The sequence below is a fragment of the Bos javanicus genome, chromosome 17 (assembly GCF_032452875.1).
Source record: "Bos javanicus breed banteng chromosome 17, ARS-OSU_banteng_1.0, whole genome shotgun sequence".
NCBI classification, from domain to species: Eukaryota; Metazoa; Chordata; class Mammalia; order Artiodactyla; family Bovidae; genus Bos; species Bos javanicus.
The window spans coordinates 10,780,697-10,801,303 of NC_083884.1; the positions used below are offsets into that span (position 1 = coordinate 10,780,697).

At 43.5% G+C, this 20,607-nt stretch overlaps 1 protein-coding gene across 9 annotated transcripts in view; it reads right to left on the minus strand.

Annotated features, from left to right (window-relative positions):
- Window positions 1-20,607, minus strand: part of ARHGAP10 (Rho GTPase activating protein 10) — a 384,526-nt gene that overhangs the window by 248,308 nt on the left and 115,611 nt on the right. For 8 of the 9 annotated variants that reach the window (XM_061384041.1, XM_061384036.1, XM_061384037.1 and 5 more), the window contains exon 4: window positions 11,498-11,569. The exons of the other annotated variant lie outside the window; for it this stretch is intronic. In XM_061384041.1, coding sequence (XP_061240025.1) covers window positions 11,498-11,569 — 72 coding nt within the window. The remainder of the gene's footprint in view (window positions 1-11,497; window positions 11,570-20,607) is intronic. 9 annotated transcript variants of the gene reach the window in all.

Here is a 20,607-nt window from a genome sequence, read left to right on the forward strand (position 1 = left end):
ACCAGGCTCCTCTGTGCATGGGATTCTCCAGGCAAGTATCCTGGAGTGGGTTGCCATGCCCTCCTCCACATCTTCCTGACCCAGGGATCAAATCTGGGTCTCCCACATTGCAGGCAGATTCTTTACCACTTGAGCCACCAGGGAAGCCAAAAACATATATATAGTATATATATTTAAAGGTGTCATAACAAATCATGGAATAAAAAACTATTATTCAACTAATGGTGTGGTATAACTGGTTAAGTAGTTGGAAATAAAAAGAGAAACATGTCTCAAATCAAAATTAATTCCAGATGGACTGAGAGAGTCACAAGTAAAAAATGAAACCAAAAAAGAGCATTTCATCAGATCTCAGAACAGAGAAGGAATTTATGAGGAAAAGGGAAACGGAAGAAGCCATAAGAACTTTAAGATATCAAAACTATACAATAAATAAGGCAAAAAGCCAACAACTGGCAGGGAAAAGATACAATTAATATGGAAGAAAGGGAATTAACATTCCTAACACATAAAATATTCTTTATGAAGCAATTTTTTTGCTCAAAGCATACCTTACATTTCCACGGAAAAATTAGTAAAGAATACAGAAAATTCATAAAAGTTTGAAAATACCTGTAAACTATCCACATTTACTAGAATATTTTGTTTCATCTTAGAAAAAGGGGAAATTTTTAAATTACCAGGTAACTTTCCTTTTTATGTATTTTTGGTATTTTACAAATTTTCTAGGATGAGGAAATGAAAAGACTTTTATTTTCAGACTATGAACAACAAAAAGTAAGTCCCAACTAGTCAAGATGAGAGCTTACATACGTTCTTAGAGATTCCAACTCTCTTTTTATTTAAATAAAAAGGTGGGGGGAATGCCCACACATGGGTTGCCCTGGTGGTTCAGATGGTAAAGAACCCACCTGCAGAGCAGGAGACCTGGCTTCAATCCCTGGGTAGAGAAGATCCTCTGGACAAGGCAATGACTACCCACTCCAGTAGTCTGGTCTGGAAAATCCCATGAACAGAGGAACCTGGCAGGTTACAGTCCATGGGATCACAAAGAGTCGGACACACCTGAAGCGACTTAGCGCAACGGCAATGCCCACACTTACAAGAAATGCAACTCATAGCACATGAAACACACTTGGCAGGAGCACTTCTTCCTGCACATCCAGGCCAACCAGAGTTTTGAAATCCCCACTCTTCTCCGCTGGTCCACCAACACCTTACAAGCCAGGTGAAATGCCACCTCTTCCATGAAGCGCTCCTTGACTTCTCCAGTGGGGAAACAGCCCCTTCCCTCAACTCCTGCACCAATGTCACCTCTCCTCCTTGACGTTCATTTGCCCTATCCAACCCACACCCTCTCCTGCCTTTAAGCTCTTTCAGCCTCTCCAAAGCATTGAGAAGTCAGCCTTTATCCCCAAACCTGGTAGATGCCCAGGGGACATGGTCAGAGAACACAGGAAGGTGGAAGCCTATGGCTGCAGAGGCACCGACACTGAAAACCTGCCCCTGCTGGCTCCTCAGCACATGCTCCCAAGTCACCAATCCACCACCTGAGCACAGTCTGACCAGGAGGGTCACAAGCCACAGTGCTTGAACCTGGTGGGCAAAGAGTGGAGTAAAACCTAAGAAGTTGTTGTTAGCAAGCCGATACAAAGCAAGTCACAAAGGGGATCATAAAAAAACTGCAACTGTGTATATGCCAGGCCCTGCACTAGACCCCAGAAATATGCCATCAAAGGCTCCAAAGCCTTGCAATAACCTTCAGGGACAGGTGTGATGGGTACCATTTTAAAGACCAGGAAACTGAGCCTTGGAGGCCTTAAGTAACTTGTCCCAAATCACAGAGATACTCAAGGGGCAGAAAGCCAATTCAAAACAAGGGACAATCAGGCCCCAAACTGAGATGACAGGCCACCCATACAGAGCACTGATGCTTTCTCTTGATAGAGCACTTTTTTTTCATTGTATTTATTAGCACTGATTTATATTTGGCTGTTCTGGGTCTTCCCTGCTCCACGGGTTTTTCTCTAGTTGTCGCGAGTAGGGGCTACTCTCCAGTTGCGGCACACAGGCTTCTCACTGTGGCAGATTCTCTTGTGCAGCAAAGGCTCTAGAGCGTTCAGGCTTCGGCAGTTCTGGCTCCCGGGCTGGAGAGCACAGGCTCGTTAGTTGTGGCCCATGGGCTTGGCTGCTCCCTGGCACATGGGATCCTTCCTGATCAGGAATCGAAACCCAGGTCTCCTACACTGGCAGGCAGACTCCCCACCACTGAGCCGCCAGGGAAGCCCTAGGGCACTTTTCACAGTGCATTTTTTTTTTTTTTTAACATCTTCCCCACAGACCTGCTGATTTCTTGAAGCCTGGACAGTGTTTTAATTCACAGTTGTACAGTAAGTCCCCTACAAACAAATGAGCTGTTATTCAAGAACATGCTCCTAAGTCCAATTTGTCCCTAAGTCCAACAAAGTTAGCCTAGATACCCAACTAACACAACCAGCTAAACAGTACTGTACTGTAGTAAGTTTGTAATACTCGTCACACAAAAAATACGTAGACAACACACACAGAAATAAAGAAAACATTTTTAATCTTACAGTACAATATCGTGAAAAGCACAGAAGTACAGGACACTGGCTGGTATACGGGGGCTGGCATGCAGTGAACAGGCAAAAAGTGTTACTGACCAGAGGAGACAGAGGAGGTAGGAGATGGTAGTGCTGAAGGATCGTCAGCAATATGAGATGGAGGGCAAGCTGCAAGTTCACTCAAGCCTCATGCTGACGGAACGCACGTTCACATCTTCAAAGTTTCCAACTTAAAGGTTCCTAAGTAGGGGACTTAATGTATATCCCAGATATATTTACCATATATCTCATACTGTGCCATTGAAATAGGCCTGATAAGCGGTTTTATTTTTGTAATACTAAAATGAAAGAAATGTGATTAAGTCACACTTTTTCTGCTCTATCAAACATAATTGAGAAATTATTCAGATTTGCTTTCTTACCTATATTTTGGAGTCATTTACAGACTCTCAGGAGGTCGATTTCTATTCAACGTTTATTCCCTAAACACAGCCTTGAAAAGAGCTGCTGCTGCTAAGTCGCTTCAGTCGTGTCCGACTCCGTGCGACCCCACAGACGGCAGCCCACCACGCTGTCCGGTCCCTGGGATTCTCCAGGCAAGAACACTGGAGTGGGTTGCCATTTCCTTCTCCAATGCATGAAAGTGAAACGTGAAAGTGAAGTCGCTCAGTCGTGTCTGACTCTTAAGAGACCCCATGGACTGCAGCCTACCAGGCTCCCCCGCCCATGGGATTTTCCAAGCAAGAGTATTGGAGTGGGGTGCCATTCCCTTCTCCATGAAAAAAAGGTGAGTCTGGTAATGGCTGGGCTGCTAAGTTTTAATTTATGATATAAACATTTTTTAACTCTTGAGGTTAATTTTTTTATTCTATTGAATAAAACAGGAAATTTTTCATGCTAAGTCATTTCAGTCGAGTCTGTCTCTCTGCGACCCCATGGACTGTAGCTCACCAGGCTCATCCGTCCTTGGGATTCTCCAGGAAAGAATACTGGAGTGGGTCGCCATTTCCTTCTCCAGGGGGTCTTCCCGAACCAGGGATCGAATATGGGTCTCCTGCATTGGCAGGCAGATTCTTTACCAACTGAGCCACCAGGAAGCCCCAGAGTTTGAATAGGCTCTATAAATTATCCATAGCATTTTGTTGTATCCATCTGATACCTGCATGCTGCCACGTTCAGAAAAAGAGCACATTTAAGTTCTCCCCACTGATACTGTCCCACTGTAACCCTCAGCAAGCTCTAGTATTTCTTGGAGTTTGTACACAATGCACTTGGCTCTGATGCTGTCTGGTGCTTGGATTAGTTGTGGATAAACCGACAGTTAATGAGCAGTGGTTATCGACAAAGTGTATGCAGACACTTGGGAATAAGTGACAAACTTCTAGGGAAGGGAGAAGAGTTTCAGAGGACATAAAGCTGAGGGACATCAACAGGAAAACCCCAACTCACAGGACACAGCACAGAACCACCTGCATCCTGCAGTGGGAATTGGGTCTCTTTACACGGAGGTGAGAACGTGGAAAGCACATGAGAAAAAGTGGCAGAACCTACAGGATGGAAGTTGAAGCTCAAACAGACAACTGATGGAGAACATATCCAAACAGAAGAGAAAACAGCCGAGAAGAAAGGTCCAGTGATTCCTAAAAAATCCCATTTATAAAAGCCACCTGGCTGTTTCGATTACATTAAAACCACAAGTTCCCATGTCATTGGGATTCTGGAAACTGGAGACGGAAGCACAGGGAACTGAAAGAAGCTTCCATACAAAGTCAAAAGGTAGCAACCTTTCCAGATAGGGAGCAGAAGATGAACATTTTGACAAGGACATCCAAAAACTTCTGCTGCGGCCAGCTTTTAAAGACTTTTGTTTTTTCTCCCCCACGTGAAAACTGCTTCACAGTACTTTCTAAAAGATCTTCATGCTAAGAGAATAAAGTTATTTTTTAAGTATCCCAAGTAAGTAAACAAACCAATAGAATAAGAACATGCGATTGTTCTTGATTGGTGTTTAGGAAACACAGATAGGGAAAATCAAATATCCAGATTATAAACCCTTTCCTAGTTCTTCTAGAATAAAGGGTGAAAGTGAAAGTGTTGGTCGCTCATTTGCAGCCGACCTTTTGTGAGGTCATGGACTATAGCTTGCCAGGCTCCACTGTCCATGGGATTTGACAGGTAAAAATACTGGAGTGGGCTGCCATTTCCTTCTTCAGAGGATGTTCCCGACCCAGGGATTGAACCCACGTCTCCTGCATCTCCTGCATTGCTGGGCTGATTCTTTACCACTAAGCCACCAGAGAAGCCAAGAATTAAGGGTTCAGTTCAGTCACTCAATCGTGTCCAACTCTTTGCGACGCCATGAATCGCAGCACGCCAGGCCTCCCTGTCCATCACCAACTCCCTGAGTTCACTCAGACTCACGTCCATCGAGTCAGTGATGCCATCCAGCCATCTCATCCTCTGTCGTCCCCTTCTCCTCCTGCCCCCAATCCCTCCCAGCATCAGAGTCTTTTCCAATGAGTCAACTCTTCGCATCAGGTGGCCAAAGGACTGGAGTTTCAGCTTTAGCATCATTCCTTCCAAAGAAATCCCAGGACTGATCGCCTTCAGAATGGACTGGTTGGATCTCCTTGCAGTCCAAGGGACTCTCAAGAGTCTTCTCCAACACCACAGTTCAAAAGCATCAATTCTTCGGCACTCAGCCTTCTTCACAGTCCAACTCTCACATCCATACATGACCACAGGAAAAACCATAGCCTCTACTAGACGAACCTTTGTTGGCAAAGTAATGTCTCTGCTTTTGAATATGCTACCTAGGCTGGTCATAACTTTCCTTCCAAGGAGTAAGCGTCTTTTAATTTCATGGCTGCAATCACCATCTGCAGTGATTTTGGAGCCCAAAAAAATAAAGTCTGACATTGTTTCCACTGTTTCCCCATCTATTTCCCATGAAGTGATGGGACCGGATGCCATGATCTTCGTTTTCTAAATGTTGAGCTTTAAGCCAACTTTTTCACTCTCCACTTTCACTTTCATCAAAAGGGTTTTTAGTTCCTCTTCACTTTCTGCCATAAGGGTCATGTCATCTGCATATCTGAGGTTATTGATATTTCTCCCGGCAATCTTGATTCCAGCTTGTGTTTCTTCCAGCCCAGCGTTTCTCATGATGTACTCTGCACAGAAGTTAAATAAGCAGGGTGACAACATACAGCCTTGACGTACTCCTTTTCCTATTAGGAACCAGTCTGTTGCTCCATGTCCAGTTCTAACTGTTGCTTCCTGACCTGCATACAAATTTCTCAAGAGGTAGGTCAGGTGGTCTGGTATTCCCATCTCTTTCAGAATTTTCCACAGTTTATTGTGACCCACACAGTCAAAGGATTTGGCATAGTCAATAAAGCAGAAATAGCCACGTTAAAGGTCAGGAAGGGCAGCAGTGAGGAGATACCCCTCATCCAAGGTAAGGAGCAATGGCTGCTCTTTGCTGGAACAGCCGTGAAGAGATACCCCACGCCCAAGGTAAGAGAAACCCAAGTAAGACGGTAGGTGTTGCAAGAAGGCATCAGAGGGCAGACACACTGAAACCATACTCACAGAAAACTAGTCAATCTAATCACACTAGGACCACAGCCTTGTCTAACTCAATGAAACTAAGCCATGCCCGTGGGGCAACCCAAGACGGGTGGGTCATGGTGGACAGATCTGACAAAATGTGGTCCATTGGAGAAGGGAATGGCAAACCACTTCAGTATTCTTGCCTTGAGAACCCCATGAACAGTATGAAAAGGCAAAATGATAGGATACTGAAAGAGAAACTCCACAGGTCAGTAGGTGCCCAATATGCTACTGGAGATCAGTGGAGAAATAACTCCAGAAAGAATGAAGGGATGGAGCCAAAGCAAAAACAATACCCAGCTGTGGATGTGACTGGTGATAGAAGCAAGGTCCGATGCTGTAAAGAGCAATACTGCATAGGAACCTGGAATGTCAGGTCCATGAATCAAGGCAAATTGGAAGTGGTCAAACAAGAGATGGCAAGAGTGAATGTCGACATTCTAGGAATCAGCGAACTCAAATGGACTGGAATGGATGAATTTAACTCAGATGACCATTATATCTACTACTGCGGGCAGGAATCCCTCAGAAGAAATGGAGTGGCCATCATGGTCAACAAAAGAGTCCGAAATGTAGTACTTGGATGCAATCTCAAAAACGACAGAATGATCTCTGTTCGTTTCCAAGGCAAACCATTCAATATCACAGTAATCCAAGTCTATGTCCCAACCAGTAACGCTGAAGAAGCTGAAGTTGAACAGTTCTATGAAGACCTACAAGACCTTTTAGAACTAACACCCAAAAAAGATGTACTTTTCATTATAGGGGACTGGAATGCAAAAGTAGGAAGTCAAGAAACACCTGGAGTAACAGGCAAATTTGGCCTTGGAGTATGGAATGAAGCAGGGCAAAAACTGATACAGTTTTGCCAAGAAAATGCACTGGTCATAACAAACACCCTCTTCCAACAACACAAGAGAAGACTCTATACATGGACATCACCAGATGGTCAACACCGAAATCAGATTGATTATATTCTTTGCAGCCAAAGATAGAGAAGCTCTATACAGTCAGCAAAAAGAAGACCAGGAGCTGACTGTGGCTCAGACCATGAACTCCTTATTGCCAAATTCAGACTGAAATTGAAGAAAGTAGGGAAAACCACTAGACCATTCAGGTATGACCTAAATCAAATCCCTTATGATTATACAGTGGAAATGAGAAATAGATTTAAGGGCCTAGATCTGATAGACAGAGTGCCTGGTGAACTATGGAATGAGGTTCGTGACATTGTATAGGAGACAGGGATTAAGACCATCCCCATGGAAAAGAATTAAGGGTAGAATTGATTTATTTATTAGATAACTTAAAGTCAGTCAGAGTGGAGATTGGTAGAAAACAAAGGAATCATTGTTATTCAGTCGCTAAGTTGTGTCCAACTCTGCGACTCCATGAACTACAGCTCGCCAGGCTTCCCTGTCCTTCACCGTCTCCCCGAGCTTGCTCAGATTCATGTTCATTGAGTTGGTAATGCCATCCAACCATCTCATCCTCTCCTCCTCTTATCCTCTTTCTTTCCCAGCATTAAGGTCTTTTCCACTGAGTCAGCTCTTCGGATCAGGTGGCCAAAGCACTGGAGCTTCAACATTAGTCCTTCAAATGAATATTCAAGGTTGATTTCCTTTAGGATTAACTGGTTTGAGCTCCTTACTGTCCAGGGGACTCTCAAAAGTCTCAAGCACCACAATTCAAAAGCATCCATTCTTCAGCACCCAGCCTTCTTTAGGGTCCAACTCTCACATCCATACACGACTACTGGAAAAACCATAGCTTTGACTATGGTCGGCAAAGTGATGCCTCTGCTTTTTAAAATGGGTGTCTAGGTTTGTCATCGGAGAAGGCAATGGCACCCCACTCCAGTACTCTTGCTTGGAAAATCCCATGGATGGAGGAGCCTGTTAGGCTGTAGTCCATGGGTCGCTAAGAGTCGGACACGACTGAGAGACTTCACTTTCACTTTTCACTTTCATGCACTGGAGAAGGAAATGGCAGCCCACTCCAGTGTTCTTGCCTGGAGAAGCCCAGGGACGGGGGAGTCTGGTGGGCTGCCGTCTATGGAGTCGCACAGAGTCAGACACGACTGAAGTGACTTAGCATAGCATAGCATAGGTTTGTCATAGCTTTCCTTCCATGGAGCAAGCATCTTTTAATTTCATGGCTGCAGTCACCATCTACAGTGATTTTGGAGTCCAAGAAAATAAAATCTGCCATTGTCTCCACTTTTTCCCCATCTATTTGACATGAACTGATGGGACCAGATGGCACAATCTTAGTTTATTTCACATGCTAGCAAAGTAATGCTCAAAATCCTTTAAGCTAGGCTTCAACAGAACATGAACTGGGAACTTCCAGATGTACAAGCTGGATTTAGAAAAGGCAGAGGAACCAGAGATCAAATTGCCAACATCTGCTGGATCATAGAAAAAGCAAGGGAATTCCAAAAAAAAACCATCTACTTCTGCTTCATTGCCTAGGTGGAAGCCTTTGTGCGGATCAAACAAACTGAGGAAAATGCCTAAAGACACAGGAATACCACCCCACCTTACTTGCCTCCTGAGAAACCTTGCAGGTTAAGAAGCAACCTTTAGAACCAGTCATGGAACAACTGCCTGGTTCAAAACTGGGAAAGAAAGACATTAAGACTATAATGTTGTCACACTGCTTATTTAACTTATATGCAGAGTACATTGTGTGAAATGCCAGGCTGGATGAATCCCAACCTGGAATCAAGATTGCTGGGAGAAATATCAACAACCTCAGAAATGCAGATGATACCACTCTAATGGCAGAAAGTGAAAAGAAACTAAATAATCTCTTGATGAGGGTGAATGAGGAGAGTGAAAAAGCTGGCTTAAAACTCAACATTCAGAAAACTAAGATCATGGCATCTGGCCCCATCACTTCATGGAAAATAGATGGGAGAAAGTGGAAAATAAATAAGCATAGTCTTTTCTCTTAAAGATTTAACAACATGATGAAAAAGATAGATGTGTATATGTCACTATATAACCTAGAAAGTTATCTTTCCCTTTTTACTATAATAAGCAGAGAAGGCAATGGTACCCCACCCCAGTACTCTTGCCTGGAAAACCCCACGGACGGAGAGGCCTGGTAGGCTGCAGTCCATGGGGTCGCTCAGAGTTGGACAGGACTGAGTGACTTCACTTTCACTTTTCACTTTCATGCATTGGAGAAGGAAATGGCAACCTACTCCAGTGTTCTTGCCTGGAGAATCCCAGGGACAAAGGAGCCTGGTGGGCTGCCGTCTGTGGGGTCGCACAGGGTCGGACACAACTGAAGCAACTTAGCAGCAGCAGAAGTAGCCAGTCCAAAAAAAAAAAAAAGGCTACTCCCTGTGACTCACAATGATGGGGCCTCCATCACTGACAGTCAACACACACACTGTACTGAACAAGAGTGAAGGGTACACCCTTCATAAACTTGAAGTCAGGAACACAGAAAGAAAGAAATGGGACTCCAGGGTAGATTTTGGCCACTGAATAGCTCAAAACATAGACTAAAAGCGTTAAAATAATTAAATCATTTGATATGGCAATTTTTTTTTGCAAACTGCTTTGCAGACTATACAACTGAGACTTGAACATCGGAGGTCAGGGACATCAACACAGGAGCAGACAAAATTCCAAGTGTAGCTTATAGTTGGTCCTCAGTATACAAGGTTATACATTCGCGGATGCAGCCAACCGCAAATCCTGTAGTACGACAGTCTTTACTAGTGAAAACTATCCAAGTAGAACCACACAGCCCACACCTGAGCTGTTCAAGGGTCAACCACACCTTGAATGACCACAGCATGAGAAGCTGGGCCGGTATGTTGAGAAGAAGGAATCAAGAGAAATTCTGAGGCTGGAAATTTCTAAAAATCTGATCGGTAAATAAATGGAAAGGAAATATATTTATTAATAAAGTTACATCCATTTTTCATTTCCATAATATAATATCTGTCCACCACCACCCAATGTTTACATTCAGTGCCTGCCAATGAAATGTTCAAAGAGAAAGTACCAAGACATTCAAGTTTCAAAACAGTCTAGGAAGACTGGAGAAAACAGAATCACTAAACTGCAAAGCAGAGCAGTCAGATCCCTGGTCTGTCATTTTACAAGTAAGAAACTAAAGCCAATTACTTGCCCAAGGACAGAAATGTGAAGCCAGACCCCCAAAGTCCTGCTACAAGTCAGTAGCTTTGCGCAGCTCAGCAAACAATCCTAGGTTGAGACTTTGGGGGGTATCCCTACTCACCTCCACTCAACACACAAAGCCCTCCATTGAAAACTATGCTGAAAAGCAGTGTCTAGTATGTTAACAGGTCACTTGAAGAACTGAATCCATAAAAAGGGGCCCTTTCTGGGCCCATTTGTATAGCTATGGCCATGGAGACCACAATGTTTATTTACAGAAAAGGATTTTAATAGTATGTTTTCGAAGGGGAAAAAAAAAAAAAAAACTCACATCCCCAAGGTATGAGGGAAAAAACAAAACAAACATAAAAACTCTCTTTTATACTTAAAACTGATATTATTTATTCCCTTCTCCTTGGGCCAAGCCAAAAATGGTCAACACCACACAGATGCTACTTTTTCCTCCCTCGAGTACATGCACTACCTTCAGGACAGGCTGGTGGATACTATTTCTCTGAACTACTTTCAAAGCTCAGTTTGCAAACCTTAAAAGTTGCTAAATACATCCCAGGCTCCTGGTGGCAAAATTGCTGCAGTACTCCCAGAAATCCTGGCTACATCTCAGAGCTTCTGAAAGCTGAGTCTGTGGTTCACTCAGACTTCTAAATCCCCAGCACCCATGACAACACGAGCACTTAACAGAAGCACAGGAAAAGTGTATCAGAATAACCAAGTAGTCTCTTTCTAGTTTCAATGGCAGGCCGGTGTAGCAGCAACTCCAACCTTAAACCCTCGTATGATGCTACACTCTGACACCCAACTGAGGCGGGCACGGAAATCAGTGCCCTCTTGACAAAGATTAAGATGCTTGGCACAGCATAAATGTGCTGTTTGGTGAAAGGTATTTTTAAAACTCTATACGAAAAGGTGTAGCCAAGACGAGTAGGAGAGGTTTTACCATCTAGTCCAGGTGTTTTTGCTTTGTTTTCGCTTTCAGATTCCCCCAAAGGGGATACAATACATTTGAAACATTCAGCAACAGACATTAGTCTCCAACAGCCCCTTCCCGGCTGTCGAGTGTGAAGCGAGTGTGTGCTCCAGCGGCAGAAGTGTCTCCGCTGGCTGTTTACAAGTGTGCTCAGATTAGACACCGACCTTGACAGCTCCGAGTTGCTCTTTTCTGAATTTTTCCAAGGGTTTAATCAGGGTTTCGGTGACACTTAATGCCTAGAGAACAAGAGCGATAACAAAAGAGCAGAGCATTAGGTTTCCAAAAGGGAAAAAGTGAGCTTTCCATTCCCCTCTTCAACCCCGCCCAGAAACAAAACGAACAACACACTGAACAGCTTTATCTCACCCTGCCAATGCGGCCATTAAATCACTTCTACATTTATTAACACACCAGATCTCCATAAATATTTTCAGGGAAGAGGAGGTGGGGCAAAGCGCCAGGGAAATGTGCAACCCAGCCCCAACACAGCCCTTTCTTCAGAGACACAGCAAGAGGGTTGGCTTCAAACAACAAAGGGGTCTATCACACTCATTAACAGAACACTTCTGTTTGAGGGTTTGTTTTTTGTTTTAATCCCTCAGCTCAGAAATTTAAAAGTCAATGACGTTCCTTTATTAGTGATCAGACTACATTACACAGGGAGCTAGGTTTGTGGCTACAAGTTTAAATGTACTCAGACTGCCCTTCATCACTGAAAATTTCTCATAAGGATTTAGGCTGTGCCAGCAAAACAGAGTCACTTGGAGCTCAGGACAGTCAGTCATCCAAATATTAGGGGAGTTGGCAAGGTCACGGTGACAGGAACCACACATGAATGCTACCCACAACCTCACTCATTCTTATATTGGCTGATTTGGGGCTTGTCATTTTAATACAGAATCTACACAACACTTATATGTGGAATCAAAAAAGACAATAAACTAGTGAATAAACAAAAAAGAAGCAGACTCACAGATACAAAGAACAAACCAGCGGTTACCAATGGGGCGAGGGAAAGGGGCAGGGCAACACAGGGCTGGAGGATTAAGAGGTATAAACCGTTAGGTTTAAAATTAGCTACAAGGACATATTATACAATATGGGGGAATACAGTCAGTGCTTTTTAATAACTATAAATGAAACATAACTTTAAAATTGTAAATTACGATACTATACACCTGAAACATATAATACCACTGCACATCAACTATATTTCAATTTTTTAAATTTCAATAAAAATTTTTAAAAATCTACAACAATGCTGAAAATGCACAAGGGAATATTTACCTAAGGAGAATGTACTTAACCACAATATGCTAGTGAGTAGTGTTCTCACCATTTCCAGAAAGGTCCAGAATAGAATCTCAGTAGAACCTCAAGACACTTTACAACAATGTATCACCCCCCTCTTATTACAATAAAGGTCCCCAGAAATCCAAACTTAAGATTACAGAAAAAAAAATAAGTGACTTGGAATAGGAAACCAATCTTCATTTAACCCCCTACGCTCCCTTGCATTGTTTCATTATGTAAGGGTTTCTCCCAGAGACGATTCATCCAGTGAGATGTAAGTGAAAAGTCATTTTAATACAGAATCTACACATCACTTATTCATGGAATCAAAAAAGACAAGAACACTGGAGTGGGTTGCCATTCCTTTCTCCAGGGCATGCTCCTGACCCAGGGATCAAACCCAGATCTCCTGCTTTGCAGGTAGATTCTTTACCATCTGAGCCACTAGGGAAGCCCCTTAGAGAATCCTCAAAAAAATGATCCTGTCCACACTCGAGATGACTAGAGCTTGCTTGAACTCTCTTCCCCAGGCCAGCTACTGGGCTCCACTCACTCCCACCCTGACAATTTGTTACTTGGGTGTTGAAGAGTTTAGGCAAAAGACAGAATTAAGAGCAATCACAAGTCAAAGGAAAGGGATCACCTTCAAAACACGATAATCTCATCCTGTCCACATTGTAGGCCACGTGACCCACAACAAGCCCAAACCAAAGAACAGAAGAGGGAAAGAGCAGGTCATGCCAGGAACCCTGACGACTCTAAACAATATGGAAGCCCCAAGTCCACTGGGAAAGCAGATCAGAGGCTCTGCCGCACATTTTCAAGGTGACTCAACCGACATACGACAGCTCAAAAATCATTCACTCATTCACTTAGTTATTTGGCTGAGCTGGCTCTTAGTTGTACCACATGAACGCTTAGTTGGGATCTAGTTCCCTGACCAGGGATCAAACCGCAGACCCAGCATGGGAGCATGGAATCTTAGCCACTGGACCACCGGGGAAGTCCCATCTCAAAATAATTTAAGGCTCACTTCTCTTAGCACAAATACCATCTCCTAGGCTTTCACATCTGGACCTAGCCTACTAGTGGTCCTAAGTAAACCCAGATATGATACATCATCCTTGGAGGCTTGGTCAACTCAAGAAAGAAGTCAGCCCAGAATTCCATGCTGGGACCACAGGCTCATAACTGCTCAAGTTCACAGAGGAACAAGGATGCAAAATTAAGTAAGCATGAGCCTAGCCTGGCCTTAACTACCATACAGTACTGCAACACCAAGTACCAAATGGGCACCTCCCCATTCCAAGCTGCCATATCAATAAACTATCTCATGAGACACATACGTGCTGAGCACTCAGTGCCAAGTACCATGTATTAAAGACACGACTATGAACACATAGCACTTGTGGAACTTACTGTCTAGGTGGGGAGATAGACAGTGGACACGTGAACACATGAGCAAATGTGCAGAAAGAGGTTTAGTAACTCGTTCCAACAGAGAAATGTAGGCCCATGGTTGACAAATCTATTAGAGGAGATAGAGGGAGAAATGAGCTCTGAGAGGGCTTCCTCAAAGAAGTGATATTTAAGCTTGAGGTCTGGACGATGAGACAGAATTAGTGGTGCAAAGAACAAGGCTGGAACTGCAGCCTGAAGCTAGCAGAGGCAAAGGACTGAGGTGAGGATCTCAGGAAACAGCAAAAGACCAGTGAGTCTGAAGCACAGAGAACAAGCAAGTGAACAGAGAGATGAGAGAAGGCAGGGGACCAGAACAAGCTATGCCTGGGAGTCCAGGTAAAGGGCTATTTTATTTTGGGATTAATAGAAACTCACTATTACTCTCACACTGGGAGAAGGCAATGGCACCCCACTCCAGTACTCTTGCCTGGAAAATCCCATGGACGGAGGAGCCTGGTGGGCTTCAGTCCGTGGGGTCGCTGAGGGTCGGAAAGTGAAGTGAGCGACTTCACTTTCACGTTTCACTTTCATGCATTGGAGAAGGAAATGGCAACCCACTCCAGTGTTCTTGCCTGGAGAATCCCAGGGACGGGGGAGCCTGGTGGGCTGCCATCTATGGGGTCACACAGAGTCGGACACGACTGAAGCGACTTAGCAGCAGCAGCAAAGGGCCTTAAGCTCAGAATTATTACAATGATCTTTCAAAGATGACTTCAATTTAAGTTTTGTGTTTTTTTTTTAATATGGACCACTTTTAAAGTCTTTATTGAATTTTCTACAATACTGCTTCTGTTTTATGTTTAGGTTTTTTGGCCACAAGGCTTGTGAGACCTTAGCTCCCCAACAAGTGATTGAACCCACAACACCGGCATTGGAAGGTAAAGTCTTAATCACCAGATTCTGGCTCTTTCTGGCTCTCTGAGAAAGAGAGATTAGAGGTAAGGAAAACTGGAAGGAGAAAGATTTGTTAGGAAGCTTCCAGAGCAACACGGGCAAGAGAGGATGATGGCTTGAAGGCAGTGACAACAAAACTAGAGAGAAGCAGATAGAACAAAACTAGAGAGAAGCAGATAGACTGCAGAGATATGTACAGGTAGAACTAAAGTAACTGGTGATGGACTGAACGTGGAAAGGGTAAGGGTTTCCAAGATGACTCTTAGATTTCTGCCATCTGCAACTGAATGGACAACAATATTATTCATTTATTTATTGAAAGAGGAAGCTTCTGAGGAAAGGCAATTAGGAGAAAGCACTCCAGGGTTATGTTACATTGGAGATGCTGAGAGACAATCAAAAGAGGCTGCCAGAGACATTGGCGCAACGTCCAGGAAAGACATCTAGATCAAAAATATACATCTGGCAAGAGTCGTTTACAAGTAGGTGGTATTGGAAGCCAAAGAACTGAAGTAGGATGTGGTAGGGGATTGAAACAAGAGGTCTCAGACTAGGCACTTAGGATGCTCAGAAAGGGACAAACAGGAGGAGGAGACGACAACGGACACTGGAAAGAAGCTACTGGGGCACTGATGATGAAGACAGGGTTTTAGCCGCATGAGCCGCAGAGAAATTAAATAAGGAACAAGGCCTCAGGAATACCCAAGGCAAGGAGAGAGAAAAGGCCAGACTGGAGCTGGCTTATAACTAAAAAGCGAGGACATCTGTGGGAACAGCCCTTCTCCACAAGGATGGCCACGAAGGACAGAGATGAGAAGAGGGCGGCCGAAAGGGAGCACGACATAAAGCAAAGGCGTGTGTGTTTGTTTTCTTAGTAAGGTCGACATTTCAAAGGTGAAAGCAGGGGCTTCTCTGGTGATGCAGAGGTTAAGACGCTGAACTCCCAAAGCAGAAGGCCTGGGTTCGATCCCTGGTCAGGGAACTAGATCCTGCATGTCACAACGAGGAGCGAAGGTCCCATGCGCTACAACTAAGACCCGGCACAGCCGAAGAAATAAATTAAAAAGATTAAAGCACACCCTGTTAAGAATACAGAAAAGATGGTCTAAAGTCTCTAATGGGGGTGGAGACAGGATGCAAGGAACAAGCAGTGGCTCAAACAAAGGGGTGTGTGGATTTCATGAACAGAAGCTGTGGGATTTGCTACCAGAGAGTTATTTTTTCCATACAAGGCAAAGTCAGTTATCAAGATTTCGGGTGCAGAGAAAAGTGTGAATAAAGAGGAGCATGAAAGAAGGAATCATTACAAACAGTGGGGACAGGGCTTCCTGGCTGAGAAGTAAGCAGGAGTTTATGGGACCTCCACTGGGCCTTGTGCGACTGTCTCCAATGAGGCATGAAGAAGGTGAGCAGTTGGGTTCATCCTAGTAAGACTATTTCTGAGAGCCCATCAGCATAAGATGATATAATGCAGTGTGTGCAGTGTGGGTGAGGCCCAGAACAGGTGCTTAGGAGAGAGAGGACTTCCTGAAGGGATAATACAGAACTGAGCCTGAAACAGGCATGGGAGTTCTCAGGTCAAAGGATAAGAATAAAAGAAAGAGGGGAAACCAGTGATTCTTAGCATGGAACCACCAGCAATTCAGCGTCACTAAAGCCCCTGAAGAAATCAGAAATCAGGAGAGGAGGCTGGAGAAGTCTGACGGGCTCCAGAAGTCACCAGGATGCGACCTAGAGATGCTGAATCAACACTAAACGTGGCAACGATGATGTAGCTACGTGAAGACCCTTTAAAACCAGAACCCTGAAACCCCAAACTCTGTGGAGTAAGCACTGTCCTTCACAAAAGGATCATGCCACAAAGATCCCACATGAGCAATTTTATATCCATCCTTCACCGAGAGAATTGATGCAATATCTAACTTCCAAGGGCTAGCACTAGTGTAGACAGAAATTATAAGGGGCTTCCACCTTACTGTTGGCAGGTCAACAAGCATTATTTCCAAAATAACAGAAATAGTAGTTACGGCAGGCATCACTGCAACCCAATTCTTTGATCAAAGTGTTTTGATCAAAATTTTTTAACTTAAACGCCACTATCATTTTTCTTCTATAATAAAGTCTGGACTTCCCTGGTGGTGCAGTAGTTAAGAATCCACCTGCCGATGCCAGAGACAAAGGTTTGATCCCTGGTCCAGGAAGATTCCACATGCCATGGAGCAACGAAGCCTGTGCTCTGGAGCCTTCGAGGTGCAACCGCTGACACCCACGTGCCAAGAGCCTATGCTCTGCAAGAAGAGACGTCCACGCACCGCAACGAAGGGAGCCTCTGCTCACCACAACCGGAGGAAGCCCACAAAGAGCAATGAAGATCCAGCAAAGCCAAAAATAAATAAACTTAAAAAAAAAAAAAAAGCCTGATTATGTAACTTCTGAACTGAACAATTCTATTCAAAGACAAAATCCTAAAGTAGCTGCTAAATGCTTCGGAGTAAGGCAATGTGGGTTGAACGACAAAGATGGTTTTCTTCTTTTTCTAAAAATAGAGACTCCATGAAATCTCTCTGTTCCTTCTATAATTTCACAAAAATACTATATAATATTTGTGAGTAATAAATGTTATGGAAGTTTTCTAATGCCAAAGTGAGTCTTCTTCCCTAGAGATAAACGTATACCAATTCCAGGGAATGTGCCTAAAACTGAGGCAATTCCTGATGGGGAAATTACCCAATTTGAAAGAAACAACTGAAGTAATAGTATGGAGAAGAGTTTTCAAATCCTAAAATATTAAAAATCAATCAGATAATTTAAAAACAGAGAAAGCAAATTTAGAATGTGATTTTATAACCATGTATACAGTTTTATAACTGTATTTTTCGCATGAAATACTTGAAGCAGACACACAAAAAATGTCATAAGAAGCCTTGCTAATGAGCCATGGAAAGAGTTTGAGACAGTCTTGCTTAGAAACAGAATGTATCTATGTGAACATAGAGCATGTTAATAAATCCGTTGGTCTCATCTTACAGCAAGGGTCAGACAATTCTTTCTATAGAAGGTCAGGTAGTAAATAATCCAGGTTTTGAGCTGTGCAGCCTCAGATGCAACTACTCAACTCTGCCCCAAGCAGTAAAAACATGGCCATACACAGTATACCTACGAACGAGTGTAGCTGTGATCTGACAAAATTTCATTTACAAAACAAGAGGCAAGTTGTGTTGGGCCTATGGACCCCGGGTGACTCAACCCTGCCTCAGAGAATCACCTTGGGCGTAAGCTGTTCTTCTTACTCTTAGCTGATTATATATTTTTTAAATATCCATTTGTCATATTTGCAGGGCACCAAAGTTGGGAGGGAAGGTTGAATGCTGGATAAGGAAATCACAGCTCAAGAAGCTCTCAAGTTGAAAAGGACTCAAAAGCACTGCTGCAGTATTTGCCTGAGATAAGCAACCAACCAGGCAGTCTTGAAAGCCAAATGCTCAAGTGTGAAAGGTGTCTTAATTTAATAGTGGACTTTAGCAGGGGCTGTGGCTCCTAAAAGTTTGAGTGAACTAAAAGTTCAGCATGAACTGAAGTTGTCATAAGGCACCCTAGAAGTTAATGAACACATATGTAGGCTACATATATTGTTCAAATCCAAATAAGACAATCATTCAATTGTGTCTTGTAAGATCAGAAACTATCTCAACAGCAGGTTCACCACATTTGAAGAGAGACATTCTCGTAAAATAGATTTGCTGTATGTCTCAAGAAATTGAAACAGGGGCTCTGTATCAACCTAAAGGGGTGGGATGGGGAGGAAGGTAGGAGGGAGGTTCAAAAGAGAGGAGATATATGTATACCTGTGGCTGATTCATGTTGAGGTTTGACAGAAAACAACAAAATTCTGTAAAGCAATTATTCTTCAATTAAAAAATAAATTTAAAACAAGGAGAGAGAGACATTCTCTAATGGGCACATAGTAGGAATCTGAGATAAGGCTAACAATGTTTAGAAGAACAGGTTTAAAAAAAAAAACAGTGTTAAATGTAATTAGGGAGAAAAAGAACATTTCGAGGGAACAAGATGTAAGCTGTTTTCAAATATTTAAAAGGGTACAGTATGAGAGAAGGAAAAATCATTTTGATACGCTCAAAGAGGACAAAACGAGGTCTAACGAAGAAAAGCTATAGGGCAGATTTGGGTTCGCCCCCAAGAGGAACTCAATACGAACTACGATGGACCCAACCAGGTAGTGTGACGCCCAGGCTCCTTCCCCGTCAACAAGTACTTACTGAAGCAAGATGGCCCATGTCCTAATAAGACACTACCGCAGATTCAGCCAAGGAGACCTCGAGGTCCCACCATCTCTCTCACCTGGGATTCAGCATGAGATGCAAGAGGCAGACGCACACACTTGTGTCATGATGACAAACCACAGACCCATCAGAACTCCACAATCCAAAGTCAGAGAACCAGAGTATCAGGTAACGGTGTGGAGGATTCAATTCTTCTCACTAGGTAAGCCTGAAATCCCTTTTTGTAAGCCATTAGGATCCGAGAGCTTAAACGTCTAAAAAGGAAAGGGACGATGGGACTTCCCTGGTGGTCCGAGCTGAGAGTCTGGGCTCCCGGTGCAGGGTGGGAGCCAGGGTTCAATCTCTGGTCAGAGAAGGAGATCCTATATGCCACAGCTAACAGTTGAAATGCCACGACTAAAGATCCCCTGTGCTGCAACTAAGACCCAGCACAGCCAAATAAATATTTATTTTTTAACAAAGAATGATAGGGTGGTATCTTTATCTCCCTCTGCAGTTTAAGCCAGGGCTGAGACTCTCGTGACAATACTAGCTGACCTGAAGAGATCAGGCTCTACTGGGAAGAACCACTGCCACTGCTTTCAATTTCCCTCACGTATGACGTCAAAGGTGAAGTTCATTTTTTTTAACCTTTTATTTTCTATTGGAGTATGGCCAATTAACAATGTTGTGACAGCCTCAGGCAAAGAGCAAAGGGACCCAGCCATACATATACATGCATCCATTCTCCCCCAAACTCCCTTCCCATCTGGGCTACCACATAACACTGAGCAGAGCTTCATGTGCTAAACAGCAAGTCCTTGTTGGTTATCCATTTCACCTAGAGCAGCATTTACATATCCATCCCAAACTCCCTAACTGTCCCTTCTCAAGGCGAAGTTCTGATATACATTCTAAAGAGAAGAGGGTTTACGACCAGAAACCCATATTCAGTAAAAAGGCAACAAAGGCAGAACTGCATCCCAGGATATCTTTAGTAATTTCTTTTTTTTTTTTTTAAGTCTCAGTCCAGGTCAAACAATGCATCAGCCAGTAGCCTCACTACGCCCTGCCTTCCTAATCACTCAGCTCTAACGAGGACAGACAGATTGTAATGAAACAGAAGGAATTATGACCATTCCCCATGGCTCTCGTTATTTTAAGCCTGGATTCCAAGTGTTCTTGACCCCAGAGGAATGCATAATCTGAAAGCAAGGGAGAATTTCCACTATTTTTCTCCCATGACCTTCCAGAGACTTCCATTTCATTAGACTGAAGCAAAAACTCGACTTTCCAACTCCAGTGTCAAGAAGAGCAGCAGAGAAACCTTTCGGCAAAGACATATT